General features: G+C 36.5%; 1 protein-coding gene across 1 annotated transcript; it reads right to left on the bottom strand.

The window, feature by feature from the left end:
- Positions 1-11026: 11026 nt before the first annotated feature.
- On the bottom strand, positions 11027-22499 carry LOC125825694 (adenylate isopentenyltransferase 5, chloroplastic-like). The gene is made up of 7 exons (XM_049505007.1): positions 22355-22499; positions 21927-22181; positions 21600-21776; positions 16498-16646; positions 16017-16191; positions 15561-15865; positions 11027-11101 (listed from the first exon to the last, which is right to left on the bottom strand). Exons 1-7 carry the CDS (start codon positions 22497-22499, stop codon positions 11027-11029), a joined length of 1281 nt encoding a protein of 426 aa, XP_049360964.1.
- Positions 22500-23351: the final 852 nt, after the last annotated feature.

The raw sequence follows: 23351 nt of genomic DNA, 5'->3' as shown, positions 1-23351 counted from the left end.
GTCTGCAACATTTTATCAAGGACTTTGACACAAACATTAGGACGAATCCTTTCTCACATAACTATGATAAAAATCCTAAATCAAAACTCACCACAATTAGTGGTGAACTTGAACCAAACAACACACAATCATAATACCCAAACAATCATAGTGCTTATCAAATCTCCATCTCACAATATAAATTTCCATAAGCTTAAGTTATAAAAATTTGATCTTTAGACATCAGATACTTATCGAGGGATATGTCAAAGCATACAAACCCTCCAACAACACTATCAAAGTGCAAGATTTAGAAATTGTAGATTACCTCTTAAGAACAGTAGAATTGGATTCAATGATCCCCACATTCAATCACATATAATCGATACATGACCTCGACGACAAGATGAAATATTAGATTGTCAAACAACCATAAATACGCATGGTAGCTCTTCTATAAATTCTCATAAGCAAGGTGGTACATGTAGAGCCAGTAAAATAATTTAACAACGCGAAGATAACTCCAAATATGGCATTTGAAATAACTAAATATTCCCAATCTTCGCACTCAACCAAGAGAACAACACAGGATTTGGTACCCCTGATCCACCACTGGGGATCCACCCATAAAAGTGAAAACACACGAGAGCATAGGTAGTGAATCATACTCACAATACTAACAACCATCATAAGCATTCCGACCATTTACCTTATTATAAACCAACACTTTTAAAGGAAACCATTCTTAGGTACTTAAAAATCAACAATAATAAACTTTACAACTCAACCCAGGTGTAAGTCTTTTCAAATGCTCAATACCAGATACAATTGATCAATTCTCACCTTGTCAATACATCAATCACGAATGTAGACTTACAATGAAAAATTTGAATTGTAATTTTCACCGTATAACACAATCCCTTTCTCTATCAACATTAGCTTGTACCTTGAAGATTCTTATGAATTCATAAATCTTCGCTTATCATTGATCGCATCTCCATCGATCTTACAATATCATTCGCTAAAATTCAATCGTACTCTTTGCTAAACTCAAACAAAACAAGCACTTATCATCACACTCGAGTTAATGTCTGTACACTCCTTTCTTAAGTCTTTTTCAATAGTTTTTAACCAATCTGACGGACTTGTTACACTATTACCATAGCCACATCATCACGAAATAATTCACGTATCTTTGAACCCAATTATCTACCCCTATGAAGATATCTCTACAGCCTTAACAATTAAATAAAATATTCTTGCTTTCGCCTCTCTCTAAAGGTTGTACGACATCCCACTATTTTTCTTAAAACTTTCCATACAACCACGTTACTCACCACATATTAGAAAAACATAACCTTAGATACTCGCACATCGTAATTACTTATACAAAAATTCACTTAACCAACAATTTTATTATATAGTTGCATTCTGTCACAATCTATCATGAACTCTTATTGCCATTACGCTCCATCAGCCTTGACTATCACTATGAAGTTAACCTTTTTAATCAACACTACACCTCAAACTCAGGTAAACTCATCAAATTCAAAGGACTAACCCAATCTTGGTACGTACTTTCTTACTAAAATCTTCAATTTCCTTCACCCAAGTATACTCAATGGAACTTTTTTTATCCATAAGCTTGTCATTCCTGTATTAATCCACTCCCATATGGAGCTTGAACGACCGATTTCACAAGAGGTCGTACACATTGTCATGCTTCTCAACGAGATTCCAAGGTGCTTCATCGGGAAGAAAGATTTCCCAAAATGCAATTTTCACACCCTCTACTTCATTTTGATTCAAATCTTTCAAAATGGAGTCAAGAAAGTCAATATCGTTGCTTTCGCCATGTAGAACTTCGGCCGCTTCCAGAACTTCTTGGGCTCTTAAATTTGAGCTCTTGATTTCGCTGGAGCCATACGATATGGAGAGACGGAAATGGGGCGAGTGTCAATTTCCAAGCCAATGTAGAAATCTATATCTCTATATCGAGGCATACCAGGAAAATTCATAGGAAACACTTCCTTAAAATTTAGACACCACAGGAACATACTCAATAGAGGGAGACTCGACCTCAACATCCCAAATATGAGCCAATTAAGCCAAACAACCCTTCCCTACCAGTTTCCTAGCCCAAATGGAGGATATGATCTTAGCTAGCTTGAGCTTGTACACCCCTTCCCAATCTAATCTTTCTCTACGAAGGATCTATAGAGTTACTGATGAGTCCACAAATTAGACTCATTTAGGGATATATTTTAATAGAAATTATTTCCTCAAATGCTTATTTTATGTCAATATCTAATGAAAATGCTTAAGTTTCAGATATTTGATGTTTGAGGGAAAGCATGGACACTATGTCGCAAACAGGAATGAAAAGGCCGAGAAGAACGAAGAAATGAAGGCCTGAGGATTGCCGAGTTCACTCGGTGAGTCGACGAAAGGTCTTACTTCACATTTTGTTCCAGTGTGCTGAGCCCTGAAGGAAAGGATCAAGTCGGCGGAGATAGGGAGCAGTCAATGCATCACCGAGAAGTTCCGCGATACAGTACCATGTTGCCCAATGACCCAGAGCACGACGATGCTGAAGGCTGGTGCAAGATGGTGATGAAATATACGAAAGGGTGAATAGCCGAGTTGATCGGTGATTCTGACTAATGACGCCGAATGATCCGTTGAAGCACAAATCTGTGAAAACTATAAATACTTGTTAGACTTGTAGTTTTAAGTGTCGAACAATTATTATAATTTTCATATAGAATAGTACTTTTTAGTATTTTTGCTATGAGTTTGAGAGGGTGTTGAAGACTTGAAGAAAAAGAGGGTTTCATCTACAAGGATTGGACTTGGGTCTTTTGAATTCTTCATTCTTGTCTTGTAACAAGACTTAAATCTTCATACCCTTTTGAATGCAAGCTCATTTAGGTATAAATTTATATCTCTTGATGTGTGGCTTAAAACCCCAATTCTTGGGGTGTGATTTAGAGAATATAGGTTAAGATAATTGTTGGGTCTTGTTTGCTGATAGTTCAATCGTAGTTTAATTGAGATTTCGTTTAGTGGTTGTGGATGATTTTAATGATTTTTTTGTTGCAAATACAATTTTTTTTTGTGTTTTTGGCTTGCTCGAGAGTGAGGTCGTAATACTAAGACCGCTAGATTGATGGCTAGTGTGAGTGGGTAAACATAAGGTTCAGCTCGAGAGAGTGAACTCTAGTCCATATCCACACACTCAGCTCGAGAGAGTGAGTGGGTTAAGGCGTAGATTGGTCTTCATGCGGCCAGTGGATATCCAAGTGGAACGCATTTGAAACGGGGTAAGTTGGTCGAGGGAGAGCTTATCCCCCCCTTAAAGTATAGCCTAGTCACAATTACTCTATGAATCTTCTATCAAAAGCATGTACCCAATAATCTAGCTTAACCTGTATTCCCGTCACATCCCAAGGATCCCATCTCATTACTTAGAAACCCTTGTTTATTTTGCTGTTTTTTTACCTACTTGTGACAAAACCCCCCATTGTTAATTGACACTCTTGTGTCCCCTTTTATTTTACAATATTTTTAATAATTAATGTCTTTTTCTATGGCTAGTTAGAACTAAGTTTTATTTCCCTATTAATTCTCAGAACCACACTCTTGGGAATGATTCCAACCCTTGGTTGGGTTACTAAACTATTGTACGATCATAGACACTTGCATCGGAAGTTGTCTTGATTATGCAAACATCAAAATGGCACCGCTACCGGGGAGTGGTTTTATTTGAAAAATTTTAAATTAGTAGAATTTTTATTCTTCTTAGTTGTAGATCACTTAATTTTTAGTTTTGTATTTTTCTTGTTTGAGCTTTGAAACAGAGAAGGTGAGTATGTCAAGCGGTACTCGTGAGCAAATGAAGTTTCCTCCATTATAGGTAATGATTATTCGGGATCGTATCCTAACCGTCAAGCAAATGGAGGGTGAAAGGTCCACAAGGCATGGGAAAGGTCTAAAGAACTGATCGCTCAATGCCAAATTCATGACATTCCTAACACAATCCTTCTTGACTGCTTAAATAGAGGTCTTGGCCCTAGAAACAAGAGGTTGGTTTACCAACTAATTCCGGGTAGTATTGCGAACCAGCCTTATGCGAGGGCAATCCAACTGCTCGACAACATGGCTAAAATGAACCAAGAAGTAGAAAAGGATTTCATGATAGCCGCATTGATGATTCAGATGGATGAGCTTGCCAAAATGATGATGAAGATCGAACTCCAGTGCAAGAGGAAGGATAAATACATCCCTCATCATGAGCGACGAAGTCCTAGGGACAATGAGGTTAAACGCCTTGAGGGAATACTCTCAATCATTCTCCACAAGGTGACTGAGCAAGATAGAGAGATGTAAGAAATGAAGGAAGACATTGAAGGGATGAAGCGAATGATTTGGTCTCATTCCAAAACTGTCCAGCTGCTCGAGAACCTTGTGGGACATGCATTTCCCAATCTCCAATCGCAACAAAATAAGGGATTGCCTAGTGATACTATGGCTAACCCCAAAAATAGAGTTTGAGTGTTGACGTATGTCGTGCCACGTCATTAACTAAGGCGCTTCTTGGGAGGCAACCCAAGGTTTTTAATGCTTTGTTTTATTATAGAAATAATGGTGTATTGATTTTGCAGGTTGAAATTTGGAGAGTGATCGAGGACTGTAGATTGGCAATCTATAGGTCCATTCCACGAATCGCCAAAGGGTTCGGCGAACCCAAACTAGACCGCCGTTAGACTTAAGACCAATTTACTTTGGAGTCTGTAAGGTGACTACTCGGTGTGACGTCGAGTAGTTCGGGGGTCGTGACTAATGTCGCCGGATGGGCAACAAATGGACAGTTTTAAAGGCCAATGATTGCAAACTTTGACAAATTTTCATTTTCCACTCGATTTCAATATTCACAAATCTACACCTAGTATGTAATTTTCATCATCTTTACATTCTTAATATTTTAGTTGTCGATTGGTGTCTGAACCTGTACATTGCTTCCTAGCATTTCAAAGTACCTTGATCAGCATAAAATGTTGGTTTTCCAAAATCCCGAGACTACGTTGAAAAATTTGTTCTCTTAATGCAATTGAGCTTATTGAATTGATGTGTGTTGGGCCTCTCTGATAGATTTAGATTGTCAAAATGCCAAATTTGATCTATAAATATTGCCCATTTTATCTTGATTTTTGAACTCTCTTTTTGTTGCGTGTAGAACTGAGTAAAATTTTATGGGGTTGTGCGTGAGTGATGTTTATCAAGATTAAGTGTTATGGATCTGAGCTTAATTGTACTAGTGCATAGCTTAATTTTGTTGTTGTGGTGTTGAAGTCAAGAAATTAGGGTGGAAATAGGCATGTTGGGACGTTAGGCAAGCTGGGTTGAGCTTGCTAAACTACTCGGCGATTCTCCTAATGACCCCATTTCGCCTTTAATTTCATCCTACTTTTGATATGGGTCCTAACTTTCGGCGAGAAATTTTTTATCGTCAAAAATATTCGGTGACTCACCGATAGTTTCCTTGACAGCCCTTTGTCCGCACCCTTGAACCTTTTTGCACTGTATCCTTTGGTGGATAAAACTCTGCTCGCCGAAGCAACTTCGCGACTCGCCGATCTATTCAATGAGTTTTTCTACAATTGTGTACCTATGAATTTGATTTAGTTGTTTTAACTTCTTCCTATTTATTTTTTTGCAAAAATGGCTAGCTCTAAAGTTGCAGGAAGGAGCAGGCCAACCCAAGGTAAAACAAAAGGGATTACAATCAAAGAGGATGCAAATGCATCCAGAAGCAAGATTGCTAAACTTTCCACAACTAGTGGAAAAGGTAAGGGCAAAGACAAGACTCTTGATTTATTAGATGCAAGCACTGACAATGATGGTTTTCATAGAAATGACCCCAACCAATCTGAAATTGAATGTGCGGGTTCTAATGAGGATGATATGTTAATATCACAGAGGGCTGAGAGGTGAACTAAGAAGCTGAATGATCCATCCAAGGTCAAGACTCCCCAGCCTACCACCACTACACCTCCAGTTTCAGAACATACAATGATATTAACGCCTCCAGTACAGGGTCCCTAGCCTAAGTCAATGAATCGAGAAAAGGCTGAGGGGTTAAGGACAATTCTGGAGGAAAAGCGTTTGTCTATAGACGGGGTTATAGACAGGCACCCAGAGATAGTGGTGTGCCTGAGGTACCACAAGTTCCAAATCTTCACTAAATCCTGTGGTCCTTATGTTCCAAACTGGGTGATAGAGTTCTACAGTGCATACAATGCACTAATACCCCAGAAAAAACAGCTAGCAGCAGCCTTCAAAGAAATTGACTATGTGGTTGTCAGAGGCAGGAGGGTGAAGTGTGATAGTGAGGCAATCAACCCAATCTTGGGCATGTCCACGAATATTGGGGATCACTGCCAGCACTTGATCAAAACAAAGAAGCTGGATGAGATGAAAAGGTGGTTAGCCCCACTAATTTCATATGAGATTTCAAAGTGGTTGGCGGAAGGACTTCCGATTTAAAAGAAAAAACAAAACATAGCCGCAAGGTTCTAGTTCGATTTTATCAGCAGCACAATTATTCTGTCCCAGAATGAGTCGATCATTCGCCTTGCTAAGGCAGCTTGCCTGGGTTACTTCATAGAGGACACTTGGATAAATTTGGGTACAATCATTGCTTCAGCGATACTTATGGGTGCAAGGAAGAGCCGAACCTCACTTACAATCCCAATCTTGATCACAAAATTATTCAAACAAGCCCGGGTGCCTCGACATGCCAAGAAGGATGTGGAAGTGATGCCCACAGCCTCTACTGATATCCAGAGGATCAAAGTCGAGTACATTAAGGATGAAGCAGAAAGGAAGAAGGCAACATCGGTAGAGTTAGTAAACACAGAATCATCGCCTGCAGAGGCACCTCTGCCTACTCCAACCCCTGGCCTTCAGGTATATCCATTACCACTGCTACTCTGGCTGACATTCCAGGTTTTTTTAATGTTGCACGGTCTCCAAGACCCACTACTGTTGCTGTTGTTTCTCGTTCTCCACTCACCTAGGCTTTCCTACTCCCAATGGGACAACTGGCCCTTTCTGCTGATTGTCAGGCGCAGGTTTCCCTAAATGATGTTGTGACACCTCTAAGCACTACCATTGATGCCCTAGAAGCCAGGATAGCAGTGTGTGAGCACAACCAATGGTCCACAGAGGAGGTGATGGCTTTAAATGTTGCCATTGCTGAACTGCGAAAAGATGTAGACCACCTGAAGTCCACCGATGTGTCCATCGTCTTTGGGACAGTGGATATTCCATACATGCCTGAGATGCCTCATACCACCACTGGGCATGGGGATAGAGCGAAGCAGATAGTCGATCCTGAGTCAGAAGCAGAAACTAATGAAGAGATGCTTGAGGAGATTGATGGAGCTGCAGATGAAGACCTGACTGAGACGGAAGGAATTATGATAGATGCTGCTGTGCAAGTTTCCTTAGCACCTATTGCTGGATCTAGAGGAGCTGGTCCTTCTGGAGTCACTCCAAGCACTAGCAGCAACTTAGCCAGGATCCCCTCTTTAACTCCCTCTCTATCTTTTTTTCATTTTTCTGTGTTAAATGCATCTGAGGACAAATTGCTTTTACTTGTGGTGGCTTGAGGACCACCATGTGTGCTATTTGATGTTTGTATTCTGTTTATTTAAATACTGCTCTTCTGTGAATGTTTGAGCTTATGGTTCCTTTTATTTTAAATAACAAAATGATTTGGATACCCTTCCAAAAAAATTTGAAATTTTTGCACATTTTCGCCACCCATTATAAGCTCTTACATGTGGTTGTTCTTTTGCAAAAAATTGAGTCTCGGTTCCAATCTATACCGATGACTTGAATAGTGCTCTCAATCAAATGAACATGAATGCGTGACTACGATGAGGCCAAATGAAGTTGCATATACAATATGTGAACTCTTTGCATCTCGTTTTGACTAGCCCAGTATCAAACGAGTCTCTTGTAATGATCGTTGCACACTAGCAAAAAGTGTGGAGTCTTGTTTGACTATAGTGTCAATGCCTAGTGTGATGAAATTACCTTTGAACTATGCATTATAGATCCTAGAATTTGCCCCGTTGTTCCGGTCAACTGAGTGATGTTATCTCTTGGTATGATCTTAGGCAACTTCTACGAGTGTGAGCCAATTTGACATATACCTCTTTTGAGGCCTCCCTTGTGAGCGTGTGATTCTTTCTTGAACACCCTTTGAGCCTTACCCTTCTTTGAAAGAAACTTGATGAAAACTAGACCTTTCTTAATCCATTACCTATAATCCTCTTGAATTGTTGTTAATTGAATAGACAACTTAGGCCAAAAGCCTAAGTTAGGGGTGTGGTGAAAAAGAATTAAAAGGGAAGGTCAAGAAATGGAAGGAAAGTCACCTTTAAACCATGGTGTTGAGAAAAATGGAACCCTTCCATATAACAAAAAAGAGAGAAGAGAAAGAAAAAGAAAAAGAATGAAAAAGAAAGTTATGGAATAAAGTACAAAAGAGATGGGGTTCCCAAACAATCCATGGAAAGTGAATAATAGGATGACTTATGAGCACTAAAGAGAATGGTGAAGGAAAAGGAAAGGAAGTCTTGTGAGCACCACATTTCATGAGGATGAAAGTCACTGAGCCTAAATGACCATACCATTGCACTCAACCCCATTACAAGCTTTGAAAAGACTTTTTTGATCTTGAGTGAGCTGAAACAAATGTTGATTAGAAAATACGAGTAAACCTATGGGTGAAATTATGCATTATGATCTTCTTTGTGAGTGTGAGTGTTGCCTCTGATTCCGAAGATTGAATGTGTGAAACCACTGTGTGAATATGGAATCATTCTTTGTGTGAGGGCATTTGAACACTATAGTTGAGCTTGAACTTGCATGAGTTTCGTTGATATTGGTGAGTCACAACTTGAATCTTTGAGTACACATTTGATCTTTGCATAACTAAATTGAGTCTTGATGTGGGAATTCATGATTGAGTCTTGTGTAGCACTGTTCGAGACACCCTTTTTGAATGGCTGAACTTGAGTTTGCTTGAGGAAAACAAAAGTTTAAGTTGGGGGTGTTGATGAGTCCACAAATTGGACTCATTTAGGGTTATATTTTAATAGAAATTGTGTCCCCAAATGCTTATTATCTCTCAATATCTGATGAAAACCCTTAAGTTTCAGGTATTTGATGTTTGAGGACACTACGTCGCAAAATGGAACCAAAGGGCCGAGAAGAACGAAGAAATGAAGGCCTGAGAATCGTCGAGTTCACTTGGTGAGTTGTCGAAAGGTCATACTTCACCTTTTGTTCCAGTATGTTGAGCCTTAAAGGAAAGGATCAAGTCGGCGGAGATAGGGAGCAGTCGGTGCATCGCCGAGAAGTTTCCTGAAGCAGTACCATGTCACCCAATGACCCAGAGCACGACAGTGCTAAAGGCAGGTGCAAGACGGCGATGAACTACACCAAAGAGCGAATCGCCGAGTTTATCGGCGATTCCGACTAATGACGCGGAATGATCCGCTGCAGCACAAATCTATGAATACTATAAATACTAATTAGACTTATAGTTTTAAGTGTCGAACAATTATTATAATTATCATATAGAATTGTACTTTTTAGTATTTTTCCTCTGAGTTTGAGAGGATTTAGAAGACTTGAAGAAAAAAAGGGTTTCATCTCCAAGGATTTGGACATGGGTCTTTTGGATTCTACATTCTTGGCATGTAACAAGACTTAAATCTTCATACCCATTTGAATGCAAGCTCATTTAGGTATCAATTTATATCTCTTGATGTGTGGCTAAAAACCCCAATTCTTTGGTTGTGATTTAGCGAATATGGGTTAAGATAATTATTGGGTCTTGTTTGCTGATAGTTTAATCGTAGTTTAATTGTGATTTCGTTTAGTGGTTGTGGATGAATTTAATGAATTTGTAGTTGCAAATACAAGTTTATTTATGTGTTTTCGTCTTGCTCGAGACAGAGGTCGTAAAACTAAGACCACTAGATTGATTGTCAGTGTGAGTGGGTCGACATGAGGTACAACTCGAGAGAGTGAACCCTAGTCCCATATCTACACACTCAGCTCGAGAGAGTGAGTGGGTTAAGGTGTGGGCTGGTCTTCATGTGGCAACTGTTGTCTGAGAAGAACACATTTGAAACGGGGTAAGTTTCTCAAGAGAGAGCTTATCACCCTTAAAGTCTAGCCTAGTCAAGATTACTCTATGAATCTTCTATCTAAAGCATGTACCCAATAATCTAGCTTAACCTGTATTCCCGTCACATCCCAAGGATCCCCTCTCATTACTTAGAAACTCTTGTTTATTTTGCTCTTTTTTTACTTACTTGTCACAAATAAAACCCCATTGTTAATTGACACTCTTGTGTCCCCTTTTAATTTACAATGATTTTAATCGTTAATGTTTTTAGCTACAGCTAGTTAGAACTAAGTTTTATTTTTCTGTTAATTCTCAAAATCACTCTCTTGGGAATGATCCCAACCATTGGTTGGTTATTAAACTATTGCACGATTGTAGACACTTCCATCGGAAGTTGTGTCTTGATTACGTAAACATCAGTTACCGACTTAGTATTTCCATTAAGCCCGGTGTAATAAAGGGGGGGGGGGGACAACTAAGTCATGCCTACTATTATGTCAAGTCAGTCATATCCAGCATAAACAAATCAACTCAAATCTGAAACTCCATAAACACAATCGGGCAATACTATATACATGGGTGACTATGACTGACTCTTCTACTAGGGTAGAAACATGGATGATGGCATCAAGTATATCACAAACCACATAAAATCTCAAGTCAATTGAACTGACACATACGAATACGTAGAACACAAATCAAACAAAAAATAGTCATCTGAGCACAGACAAGAGTAGCTCTTGTGACCACTGCACCACACCCTCAAACTCGGTCTTACCCAGAAAAACATAAACTGAGCCTGTCCTCTTGACAGGCAAACCTCATCGCTTGGCAGCACTACTCCTCTATCTGCATTACCATTTCTCCGGCCTCCACAACCTCACTAATTTCCTCCTCATATGCCCTGGTTCTCTACAATTTAACACACTTATAACTTATATTCAATTGCTGAACACTGAATTAGATCGCGGGGTTTTGTTCGGGTATGATTCGTGGACCATAATTGTGACTAGGGGAAAACAAAGAAGACATGTTGAGGTTCTTCCTCGTCTCATCCTGCTCTAGCGGGAAAATATCCGCACTGGAGGCCTCGCCTTGGAGGGAAGAATCCCTCCCCAGCACACAACCAACACATTCCCACGATACACCCAAGCATTCACGCGATCATTACACAAGCGCAAGACAAGTCCAAATTCTTTAATTAGTTCATTCCATAGACGACCATTACTAATCATCTACGCCTGGTACGACCCCTAAGGACAGATACCAATTGGAATCTTCTCAGTTTCAATTAAATTGCTTGTGTCCTATCAGTCGGGGCTGCGACGTCTAGTTCACTCCGTTGAGATAAAAATTGGAATAGGGATATACCAATTAGACTCAACTCATACCACAAGTGACAATAGTAGCTAGCGTACCCGACAAAACTACTAATTTCAATCATAGAACTTGGTAGAACCCAATTCTTAACCGCCTCAATCTTTAACTGATGGTAACCACACCTTAAATCAATCTTAGAGAAAATCGATGCACCTTGCAATTGATCAAAGAGGTCATCTATCCGAGGCAATGGATACTTGTTCTGAATGGTGACCCTATTCAACTATCGGTAGTCTATACACATCCTCTCTTGCTAGTGATGGTGTTACCATTTTTGTTGCTTTAGTTCGAACCATAGAGAGTGAAGGAGGAAAGACACCAATTGAATTCAAGTCATAGCACGACGGAGTAAAAAGAAGTGAGTTTTTCCTAAAGTCTTTAAGTACGGACGTCATTGTACCATTCCGCAAGACTCTACTAGACTCGTTTTGGTACAATGAGATCAACGAACCTAGGGCTCTAATACCAACTTTGTCACAACTCAGGCCGTCGTGAGTGGCACAAACACTAACCTTCCGGTAGGAGAACCAAAGCTACAGCCCAACTAATCAGCTTAACCAAAGTAATACAAATTTAAAGCTATGGAAGAAGGTTTAAATAACAATAAAAATTGAGTCCCCATAAACTCCAAAGGTTTAAATAAACTAGGCCAACTAATGTAGAAGAACAACCCCTAGAACCTAAAAGTCATTGTACCAAAACACTACTAACGACAAGTCTAAGAACAAGGGATAGAACCCCAAAACTAAAAGAACACCTTAACAAATAGTTTGAGTGCAAAACGAGTGGACTTAAACAAGAAAGATCCATGGCAGCCCGAAAGAACTTGCTCACCATTGAATCCGGTCACGCTCAATAGTCACCTAGCTGAGGTCTATCAATAGCCACCTGAAGATGCCATGTACTCAACAAAGAAAGAGCAAGTGCAGTATCAGAACATAACCACAATGTATTTGTAGGATCACACGGCCATCCCAATAAGTGAAACACATGCAAGTAACCACAACATTATAAAACAGACATATACCGAACATATACAATATTAGTCATCTTTTAAGGATCAATGAAGCATCCAACATTCTCGATAATATCCATTGGTTAACAATTTAGAGCAACAAATAGTCTTCCAATACTAATCATCACTAGATATGAACGTAATCATCACAAGTATATACACAACACAATTCAGTGGACCTATCGGGGAGCCCAATCAATGGTCCTCTCATGGAACCCAAACCCAAACTATTAGCATACCAATTTGCGGTACCCAATCTAAGTTAGTATGTCGGGACGTGGAAGCCGATCCCATGTTTATGCAAGAATGTGGCAACCGATCCCATGTTTATGCTGGAACGTAACAACCGATCCCAGTTAGTGTGTCGGATCGTGCACCCTCCCATTCAACAAACAACAATCACAATCACAATGTATATTCTCACAATCATAGAAAAAGGGGTGATTCATGGCATACAATTATTCAATTATCCTCATTTACTATTAAGGTGATCAATAATGCAACATTCTCATACATGCATTATAATGAAGCAATTACAAAGATAGATTACACCAACATGAAATCAGAACCATCACCTACCTCGAATCCAAGCTTGAATCCCCTAAGGCACTTGAATATTACATTCCGGATTCTTCTCACTTGTTCGTGATCTAAAAATATACAATTAACACAAAGATCAACAATCAAAGGTCTAATTATCAAGATTATAACAAACTCAATAATCGTAGACCAAACCCAAGATCCTAAGTATCCAAAATATGGTTTTTATCACCATAGAATCTATATCAAAACCCTCCCATATCGATATTTACCCATTCTATTACGTTCTACGGATCAAAAAATGGATTTCGAGAGTGAAAAGCTTACCTTTAGCCTCAAGAATGGTGGAAAACTATTAATAGTCACTTGGGGTTCGTTCCTTAGCTCTAAGAATCGAAAAGTGTAGAATAAGGTTGTTTAGGGGTTTACAACCAAACATAAGTCGCGTCGAATCCGCCACAGCAGCCCTCACCCCGCTACAGCAGACCCGCCTTTGCGGCAAAATTCCCGCCCCAGCGGATTGCATGGAACCAATGAGCTATTTTAATAATTCCAAGACCCCCATTTTACAACAAACCTTTAACCAACATCACTCAGAAAATACCCTTCACGCTAAGATTGATTTCGGGAGTTCTGCTCGCCCGAATTCAATTCCGTAAAGTCGTACGGGTTCCTTAACGTGTTATCAAACTACACATGTAATCAAAATCATAAATAAATCACCCGATTGTTACCAGATATCCATACACCCTAATGATTCCGATTTCATCTAAATCTGGACTAGGTTAGGAAATTCCAAGTTACTACCAACAAGTTTCCTGACCCCAATTATTTCTCCATTAGATTTTCTCTAACGACGGACTCAGGTCATTACATTATTTCTTCTCAAAAATGGGTGGCAAAGTCAATAGAGAGACGGGATTTTCCCGTTCCTATTGCTCCCATAATGAACACCACTTTCTTCTTGTTGAACTTGTTCCTACTCATGAAAGTATTCATTTTAGATACACATAAAATAAAATCAAAATAATAATTAGTTTATAATAGTAAATAATCTCATGAAAACCACTCATGCATATAAGAATCTGGTAAATATAAAGTTAATAAGTAGAAACCTTGATTGAGATGGAATATACTATGTAAAAAATATTTTTTTTTCTTGATAGTGGCTATGAAAGAAATTGCATTCAACTTTTATAGTAAAATCTGTTTGTGGACTTATTAATTGACATACCATATTAAGAATTACTAATATCTTTTAGGATAAGAATGACTTTTGAAAAATTTATAGATATGTCAACTTGAATTTTGGTTATTATTACTAAATATATTTTAGGATAAAGTTATTAGATGTACATTGTTAGGAGATCACATATAACTGCGCTTTTATAGTGAAAATGTGATTATGAACTTATTAATTGCTATACCAAATAAAAATAATAGAAATATATATATATATATATATGTATATATATAATTCATATCTTTTTGATGAGAATAGTTCTTGAAAAAATATACAGATACGTCACCTTGAATTTTCGTGATTAAGCTTAAATAATTTCAGGATGACGTTTCTAGATGTACATTGTTATGAGATCACTTACAAAATTGACGAAAAGATCGATTTCAAAAGGATTGTAAAAAGAACTCAATAAAATCTCTGAAGGAATATATTCAAGTGATAATGCGTCAATTCTTACACTATTTAACAACAAGTCATAAGTGTTATGTCTAATTCTATTGGAGGGAAGGGAAAAATTATCGATAACTATTTCAATTACGAATATTTATATTAACTCGTGCAACATGTAATAATAGATAAAGATTTTGTTGAATCAAGCTTCCTTCACCGCTATTGAATTAGGTAGAATATATTTCATTAAATGATCATTATCGATAGATTGCAAATTTACTATTTTCTCTTCTTTGTCTATGTAACAATTTTATATTTGCAGTTAAGAATTCTAATCTTTCAAATTCTTTTAGGGTAGAATCTTCCTGATCATTTATGGTCATTTATTTTCTTACTCTATTACCTTGACATTATGAATGCTATCATGTAATTGTGTAAGTACGTATTTATATTAATATATATTAAATATAGAAGACTTGGACTTAGACTTGGGGCTTGGGATTGGATCGGAACTTAAAATAAATATTTTTATAAATCTTAAATATTTGCTATATAAATAAAAATGTTTTACATACAAGAATAATATATATATAATGAAGGGTCATATATATATATATATATATATCTGTAATGCGATACAAACTATACAAAATAGGTCAAAAATTAAAGTGCCGAAGAGACAAAATAACTCAAGATAGAGATAATGATAGTTTATGTTCACTCAATAATAATATTTGATCATCATTTTTGAGAAATCTTTTCACACTATCCACGCATGGTTTCAAAGTGGTATTCCTCCATACTTCGTCAACAACTTCTTCTCTATCTCCTTTTAAAACATCAGTAGCAACAATATGATGCACCAACCACATTTTCTCATTTATTAAGAGTTGAATTTTGTCAAGCTGGTGACAAATTAATAAATGAGTATTACGCTTGATATTCGCAGTTGACGATTGAAGAATCGTCTTCATTGATTCATCATCTTCGTCTATAATGGTTTCTTCTCTTAAATATCTGTCCATTTCAGGGACACCAATGGACCGTCGGATTCCTTTGGTGTAATATGTATCTGAAATATAAATCTGCCGCACCTCCTCCACTAACCCTGCAGGCAACATAAATTTAAGAAGAGTTTTATTTAGTGGACCATAGATTTGTTAACAAAAAATATTATTTAAGAAAATTATAGAAGAAAAGATTTTAGCTAGATGCATGATTATGTCTTGATTGATAGATAAAACAATTACAAAAATTACCTGCATTGACCATTTCATCAACCCTTATGTCAACTCTACGGTTCAAGACTGATTGCTTTACATCAATCCAAATAAAGCAAGTATAATACTTATATTTGAACATGAACACAGGGTCTTCCAAAAGTTTTTCAATATACGAATTTGACCCTCCAACAATAATTGGAACACGTTGAGTCTTCAAAAAAAATTCTATGTAGACAATAGCTTGAAAACAAAAATTTCAGTTGTAAAGTCGGAATCTAGCTCAATTTGAACTAAGAAAATGTGATCAAATAAACTTTCTCAGAATTGGAATAAATAATTTTTTAATAGTAAAATATATTTCGACTAGAATCTACAATTTCTACTATTAAATTATCTAGGTAGTCATTTGATATAAATATTGTTAGAAATAAATATATATACTTAACAAATAGTATCGTACACCTTGTTTCTCAGTGTGTGTGATCTTGTTTGTAACAATTTCAAGTCCCTTATATACTTGCATTTTGTCCGAGTTGATTACTTCTCCTCGAAAATGGGTTGCAAGGTCAACAGAGAGACGGGATTTTCCTCTTCCTGTTGCTCCCATTATGAACACCACTTTCTTCTTGTTGAACTTGTTATTGTTGATAAAAGTATTCATTTTAGCTACACATAAAATAAAATCAAAATAATAATTAGGTTACAATTTTCACGACCCAACCCACCGGGCCGTGCGGGCACCTACATACTACCACCTAAGGAGGAGAACCCTCTTTTCCCGACAGGTACAACATGCGGAAATTAAATAAAATGGAAGATAAAAGAAATAGTAGGATTTTATAAATAAGTACACTTAAAACAAATCGGTTTAAAAACTTGTAAAGTGATTAACATCCCCAAGGATCTAGTCTAAACAGTTACAAGAGCAACTAAGAGTACAAACTGGACATAATAAAAAAAGACACAACTCCCACCATGCGGAATGAAAAGTAGAAGCTGCTGGAGAAATTCTTCGTCTTCGACTAATGAAACATCACCAACCTGCATCCAGACTATGCCCAAAAAGGCATAGCAAGAGTAGTATCATTACAAACCACACGAACTGGTAGGCATCATCGGCCAACCCGACGCCCACCACATTTCATAAGAAAATGAACTAGTAAGAATATGCCATAAGTCACTCGCTCCTCCACCTTTACCTCACTTCAATACCTCCAAAATTACACTAGTACCACGTACTACTAACCACCTCCTCATTCAACCCACTCACTAGTTCCTTGATCATAGCCCAGTCATTCTAGCACATAGAAGAGACCACGAAATAACTACACGTATTTCGTCTAAACACCCATTGCCTACCCTTACTTCCTCTTTTATCGGATGTCCCTGCCTTCGTCACATGGTACATTGTATCAAGCTTGCTAACTATGAACCACGAACCCCCTTTTTCATCTTTAAAATTAATCTATGTGAACAAGTCAACCATCATCCACTTTCGTTACCCCCAAACATGGGTTTACAGGAAATGCATGAATTATGTACACTACATCCACTTCTCACCCTCACAATATAATTGGGTCATCATAGTTACTTACAAATGGGTAGGACAATCATCAAATAGCACTTACGAACAACACGCACTTCATCATTACTAGATGCACAAGTATGTCAAATCATTGGTCCTCTCAAGGGACCAAAACCCAAACTGTTAGCATACTAGAACATGGTGCCCGATCCAATAATTATACCGAAACATGGCAACTGATCTCATATTTATGTTGGAACGTGGCAACCGATCCAAGTTAGTTATGCCGAAACGTGAAAACCGATCCAAGTAAGTGTGTCGGAACGCAACACCCGATCCATTCAACAAGCCACATTCACAATTAAAAAATACATACTTATAATCATACAATCAAGTCATGATTCTTGGCATTCCTCATTCCTATATTCTCGTTTACATTTAGCGTGATCAACAATGCAAGTTTCGCATTCATACATGTATCATAACGAAGCAAGGACGAGCATAAATCACAAACATTCCAGTGAACTATTCATTGACGTATATCATGTAAACGTTGGTTCGACCATCCTTAGCCCTAGTTCATCCTCTAAGGCTTATTTCTAGAGTTTTAATCATAATTCATTCGGTGCACAAAGGCCTACGCATAAATTCTACCATTTATTTACATATATTACTCAGTGAGCACAGATTTATAACTACTCAATTCATAAAACCTAGCCTACCTAGGCGCCAAGCAGCTGCACAGAGTTTTGGTGTTTGATTCTTATTTCCGGGATTCGTGACGGTGATCTAGATCAAAAATCCACAATCCATCGACATCTTCAGTATAGAAATCTCTCCTTCCCTTTCTCCCAAGCTTGCAATAGATTTTTGGGGGTTTCTAAGGTGTTTCACGACTAGACTAGGCATTTTAGGGAGAAGGATAGAATAAGATTTCGCGTTATTTACATTGTGTCTCGCTTATCCCTCTCTAGCGCCAACTAACCCCACCCTGGCGCCGCTGTCCTAGCGGCATCTGGCCCTCCCTAGCAGGATAATAGCCTAGAATTTTCCTAGATTTTTGTTTCTCCTAAATAGCAACGGTTCGGGTTGTTACAACAATAGTAACTAATCTCATGAAAACCACTCATGCATACAGTCAGACATTAAAAAATCTTGTAAATATAAAGTTAATAAGTAGAAACCTTGCTTCAGATGGAATATATTATGAAAAAAAAAAAAAATCTTGATGGTGGCTATGAGAGAAATTGCATTAAACTTTTATAGTAAAATCTGTTTGTGGACTTATTAATTGACATACCATATTCAAAATTATAGATGTCTTTTAGGATAAGAATAACTTTTGAAAAAATTATAGATATGTCAACTTGAATTTTGGTAATTATTATTAAATATATTTTAGGATAAAGTTATAGATGTACATAGTTACTAGATCACATACAACTGGGCTTTTATAGTAAAAATGTGATTATGAAATTATTAATTGTTATACCAAATATATATATATAATTAATATATTTTTGGATGAGAGTAGTTCTTGAAAAAATATACAGATATGTCACCTTGAATTTTGGTGATTAAGCTTAAATAATTTTAGGATGACCTTTTTAGATGTACATTGTTATTAAATCACATACAAAATTGACGAAAAGACCGATTTCAAAAGGAATAATATTTCTGAAGGATTATATTCAAGTGATAATGCGTCAATTCTTACAATATTTAACAACACATCATACGTGTTAAGTCTAATTCCATTAGAGGGAAGGGAACAATTATCGATAACTATTTCAATTATGAGTATTTATGTTAACTTGTGCATCATGTAATAATAGATAAAGATTTTATTGAATCAAGCTTACATCACCGTGGTTTAATTAGGTAGAATATATTTCCTTAAATAATTAATACCAATAGATTACAAATTTTCTATTTTGTCAAATTCTTTTAGGGTAGAATCTTCCCTAACATTTATGGTCATTTATTTTCTCACTCTATTACCTTGACATTATGAATGATCTCATGTAATTGTGTAAGTACATATTTATATTAATATATATTAAATATAGAAGAGTTGGACATGGACTTGGACTTGGACTTGGGGCTTGGGCTTGGATTGGAACTTAAAATAAATATTTTTATAAATCTTAAATATTTGCTCTATAAAAACAATGTTTTCAAAGACAAGAATATATAGAAAGAAGGGTCGTATTATATATATATTTGTAATGCGATACAAACTGTACAAAATAGGTCAAAAATTAAAGTGGCGAAGAGAAAAAATAACTGAAGATAGAGATAATGATAGTTTATATTCACTCAATAATAATATTGTGATCATCATTTTTGAGAAATATTTTGTAACGACCGGGTTCCATCATTATAGAAAATCCAACGAGGAAAAATTTTGGGTCGAAAAGCATTTTTGTAATAACTTGGAATTTCTCAACCTAATCCAGATTAGGACGAAATTAGAGTCATTAAAGTGTAGGGAAATCTTGTAAAAATTGGGTGATTTAATTATGATTTTGATTACATGAGTAGTTAGATAAGTCGTTAAGGAATCCATACGACTTTAGGAAATTGAATTCGGGTGAGTAAAACTCCCGGAATCGATCTTAGCATTACGGTATTTGTTGAGCGTCATTGGTTGAAGGTGTGTTGTGAAATGGGGGTCTTGGAATTATTAAAATGGCTCACTGTTTTGTTCTAGCCGCTTTGGAGGTGCTTTTGGTCGCTTTGGCGGGGCCACTTTAGCGGGATGAGGACCGCTGTGGCGGGCCAATAGCGACTTAAAGGCCTAAATAAACCCCAAAATGACTTTATTTTGCACTTTTCGATTTTTAGAGCTAAGGAACGAACCCCAGGCGACTCTTCATTTCCCGAATCCATTTTTCGATCCGTAGAACGTAAGAGAATGGGTAATTATCGATGGGAAGGGTTTTGATCTAGATTCTATGGTGACAACAGCCCTAACTTGGATATTGGGATCATGGGTATGATCTAGGGTTGTTAGAATTGTTAGTAATTCGGGTAATTATTGATTGTTTATTGATTCTCATATTGTATTGATTGTTTGTAGACCAAGAACAAGCGGAACAAATTAGGAAAGGGAAGGATCAAGTTTCTTAGGTTTTCAAGCTTGTTTCGAGGTAGATGATGGTTGTGATTCTATGATTGTGTGATGTATCTTGGTTGTTGCTTCATTATGATACATGCTTGTATGTGAATGTTGCATTATTGATCACATTAATTGTAAATGAGGATAGATGAATGATAAATGTCATGAATCATGACTTGTTTGTATAATTATGAGAATATACTTTTGATTGTGATTGTAGCTTGTTGAATGGATCGGTTGCCATGTTTTGGCATAATTATTGGGTCGGGTACCACGTTCCGGTATGCTAACAGTTTGGGTTTGGGTTCCATGAGAGGACTAATGATTTGATATTATTATGTATCTTGAGAAATGTGAAACTATACCTTGTTCATAAATGTTGATAATATTGTATATGTTCAATATATGCATGTGATTATATTGTTGTAATGACTTATATATGCTCCACTTTGTGGGATAGCCGCGTGATCCTACCAGTAAACTGTGGATGTGCATTGATACTGCACATGCTCTTTCTTTGTTGAGTACATGACATCTTCAGGAGGCTATTGACATACCTCGTCTAGAAGATTAGTGATCGCCAATCGAATTCAAGGGTGAGCTTGTTTTTCCAGGCTGCCATGAGTTCTCCTTTCGTGTATTTCCACATTTCAAAATTAGACTTGTTCTAGTTAGTATTAGTTCATTAGTTTGGGGTTATGACCCTTTTTGTTAGACTTATGGATCTTGTTAGATGTTTTGTTACATTGCCTTTCAGGTTCTAGGCATTACTTCCACAATGTAAGTTTATTTATTTATCTTTTCACAATATCCACGCATGGTTGCAAAAAGGTATTCCTCCATGCTTCACCAACAACATCTTTTCTATCTCCTTTGAAAACGTCAGTAGCAATAATATGATGCACCAACCACATTTTGTCATTTATTAACCGTTGACTCTTGTCAAGTTGGTGACAAAATTATAAACGAGTACTGTGCTTGATATTCACAATTGACGATTGAAGAATCGTCTTCTTTGATTCATCATCTTCGTCTATATTGGTTTCTTCTCTTAAATATATGTCCATTTCGGGGACACCAATTGACCATTGGATTCCTTTGGTGTAATCTGCATATGGAATGAAAATCTGCCACACCTTATCCACTAGCCCTGCATGCAACATAAATTTAAGAAGAATTTTATTTAGTGGAACATACATTTGATAACCAAAAAAATTATTAAGAAAATTATACATGAAAAGTTTTTAGCTAGATGCATGATTATATCTTGATTGATATATAAAAAAATTTCAAAAATTACTTGCATTGACCATTTCATCAACCCTCATGTCACCTCTACGATTCAAGACTGATTGTTCTACATCAATCCAAATAAAGCAAGTATCATACTTATATTTGAATATGAACACAGGGTCTTCCACAAGTTTTTCAATATACGAAATTGACCCTCCAACAATAATTTGAACACGTTGAGTCTTCAAAATATTTTCTATGTAGACAATAGCTTGCAAACAAAAATCTTCAGTTGTGAAATCGGAATCTGGCTCAATTTCACCTAAGAATATGTGATTAAATTAAATTTCTCAGAATTGAAATAAATAATTTTTTTAATAGTAAAGTATATTTCCACTAGATTCTTCAATTACTAATATTAAATTATCTAGGTAGTCATTTAATATAAATATTGTTGAAAATAAATATATAAACCTAACAAATGGTGTCGTACACCTTGTTTCTCCGTGTGTCTGATCTTGTTTGTAACAATATCAAGTCCCTTATATATTTGCATATTGTCCGAGTTGATTATTTCTCCTCGAAAATGGGTGGCAAGGTCAACAGAGAGATGGGATTTTCCAGTTCCTGTTGCTCCCATTATGAACACCACTTTCTTCTTGTTGAACTTGTTATTGTTGATGAAAGTATTAATTTTAGCTACACATAAAATAAAATCAAAATAATAATTAGTTTACAATAGTAATAATCTCATGAAAACCACTCATGCATACAGACATTAAAAAATCTTGTAAATATAAAGTTAACAATAAGAAACCTTTGTCGAGATGGAATATACTATGTAAAAAAGATGTATTTTTCTTGATGGTGGCTATGAAAGAAATTGCATTAAACTTTTATAGTAAAATATGTTTGTGGACTTATTAATTGACATATCAAATTCATAATTACTGATATCTTTTAGGATAAGAATGACTTTTGAAAATTTTATAGATATGTCAACTTGAATTTTGGTAATTATTATTAAATATATTTTAAGATAAAGTTATTAGATGTACATTGTTAGGAGATCACATACAACTGGGCTTTTATAGTAAAAACGTGATTATGAACCTATTAATTGGTACACCAAATTAAATATATATATAATTCATATCTTTTTGGATGAGAATAGTTCTTGAAAAAATATATAGTACGTCACCTTGAATTTTGGTGATTAGGCTTAAATAATTTTAGGATGACGTTTCTAGATGTACATTGTTATGAGATCACATACAAAATTGACGAAAATATCTATTTCGAAAGGTGTAACGACTCGGAAAATGATAGGTTAAGCAAGAGCCTATGACTTTGTGTTGACTTTATAATGAGGTTCTATGAGGGGTTTTTATGTAATTTCATTTTAATTGTGTTACATCCGACAATTTAAAATGAATATGAAGTAGCTTGAAATTGGAAGTAGTCACTTTTGGAAAAAGTTCAGAACTTGGAA

The sequence above is a fragment of the Solanum verrucosum genome, unplaced genomic scaffold, assembly GCF_900185275.1.
Source record: "Solanum verrucosum unplaced genomic scaffold, falcon-dt-bn FXZP01000066.1, whole genome shotgun sequence".
Lineage (NCBI taxonomy): Eukaryota > Viridiplantae > Streptophyta > Magnoliopsida > Solanales > Solanaceae > Solanum > Solanum verrucosum.
The sequence above is the reverse complement of the archived record's forward strand: the minus strand, read 5'-3'. Positions and strand labels throughout refer to the sequence as shown.

Excerpts from the sequence above, each read along its gene's own strand:
- LOC125825694 (XM_049505007.1), bottom strand. The coding sequence starts at position 22,499 with ATGGGAGCAACAGGAACTGGAAAATCCCATCTCTCTGTTGACCTTGCC. Across the intron at positions 16,647-21,599 it reads AATTGTGAATATCAAGCACA|CTAAAATGAATACTTTTATC; the intron begins GTACTCGTTTAT and ends TTTTATGTGTAG. Across the intron at positions 16,192-16,497 it reads TCAACTCGGACAAAATGCAA|ACTCAACGTGTTCCAATTAT; the intron begins GTATATAAGGGA and ends TTTTTTTTGAAG.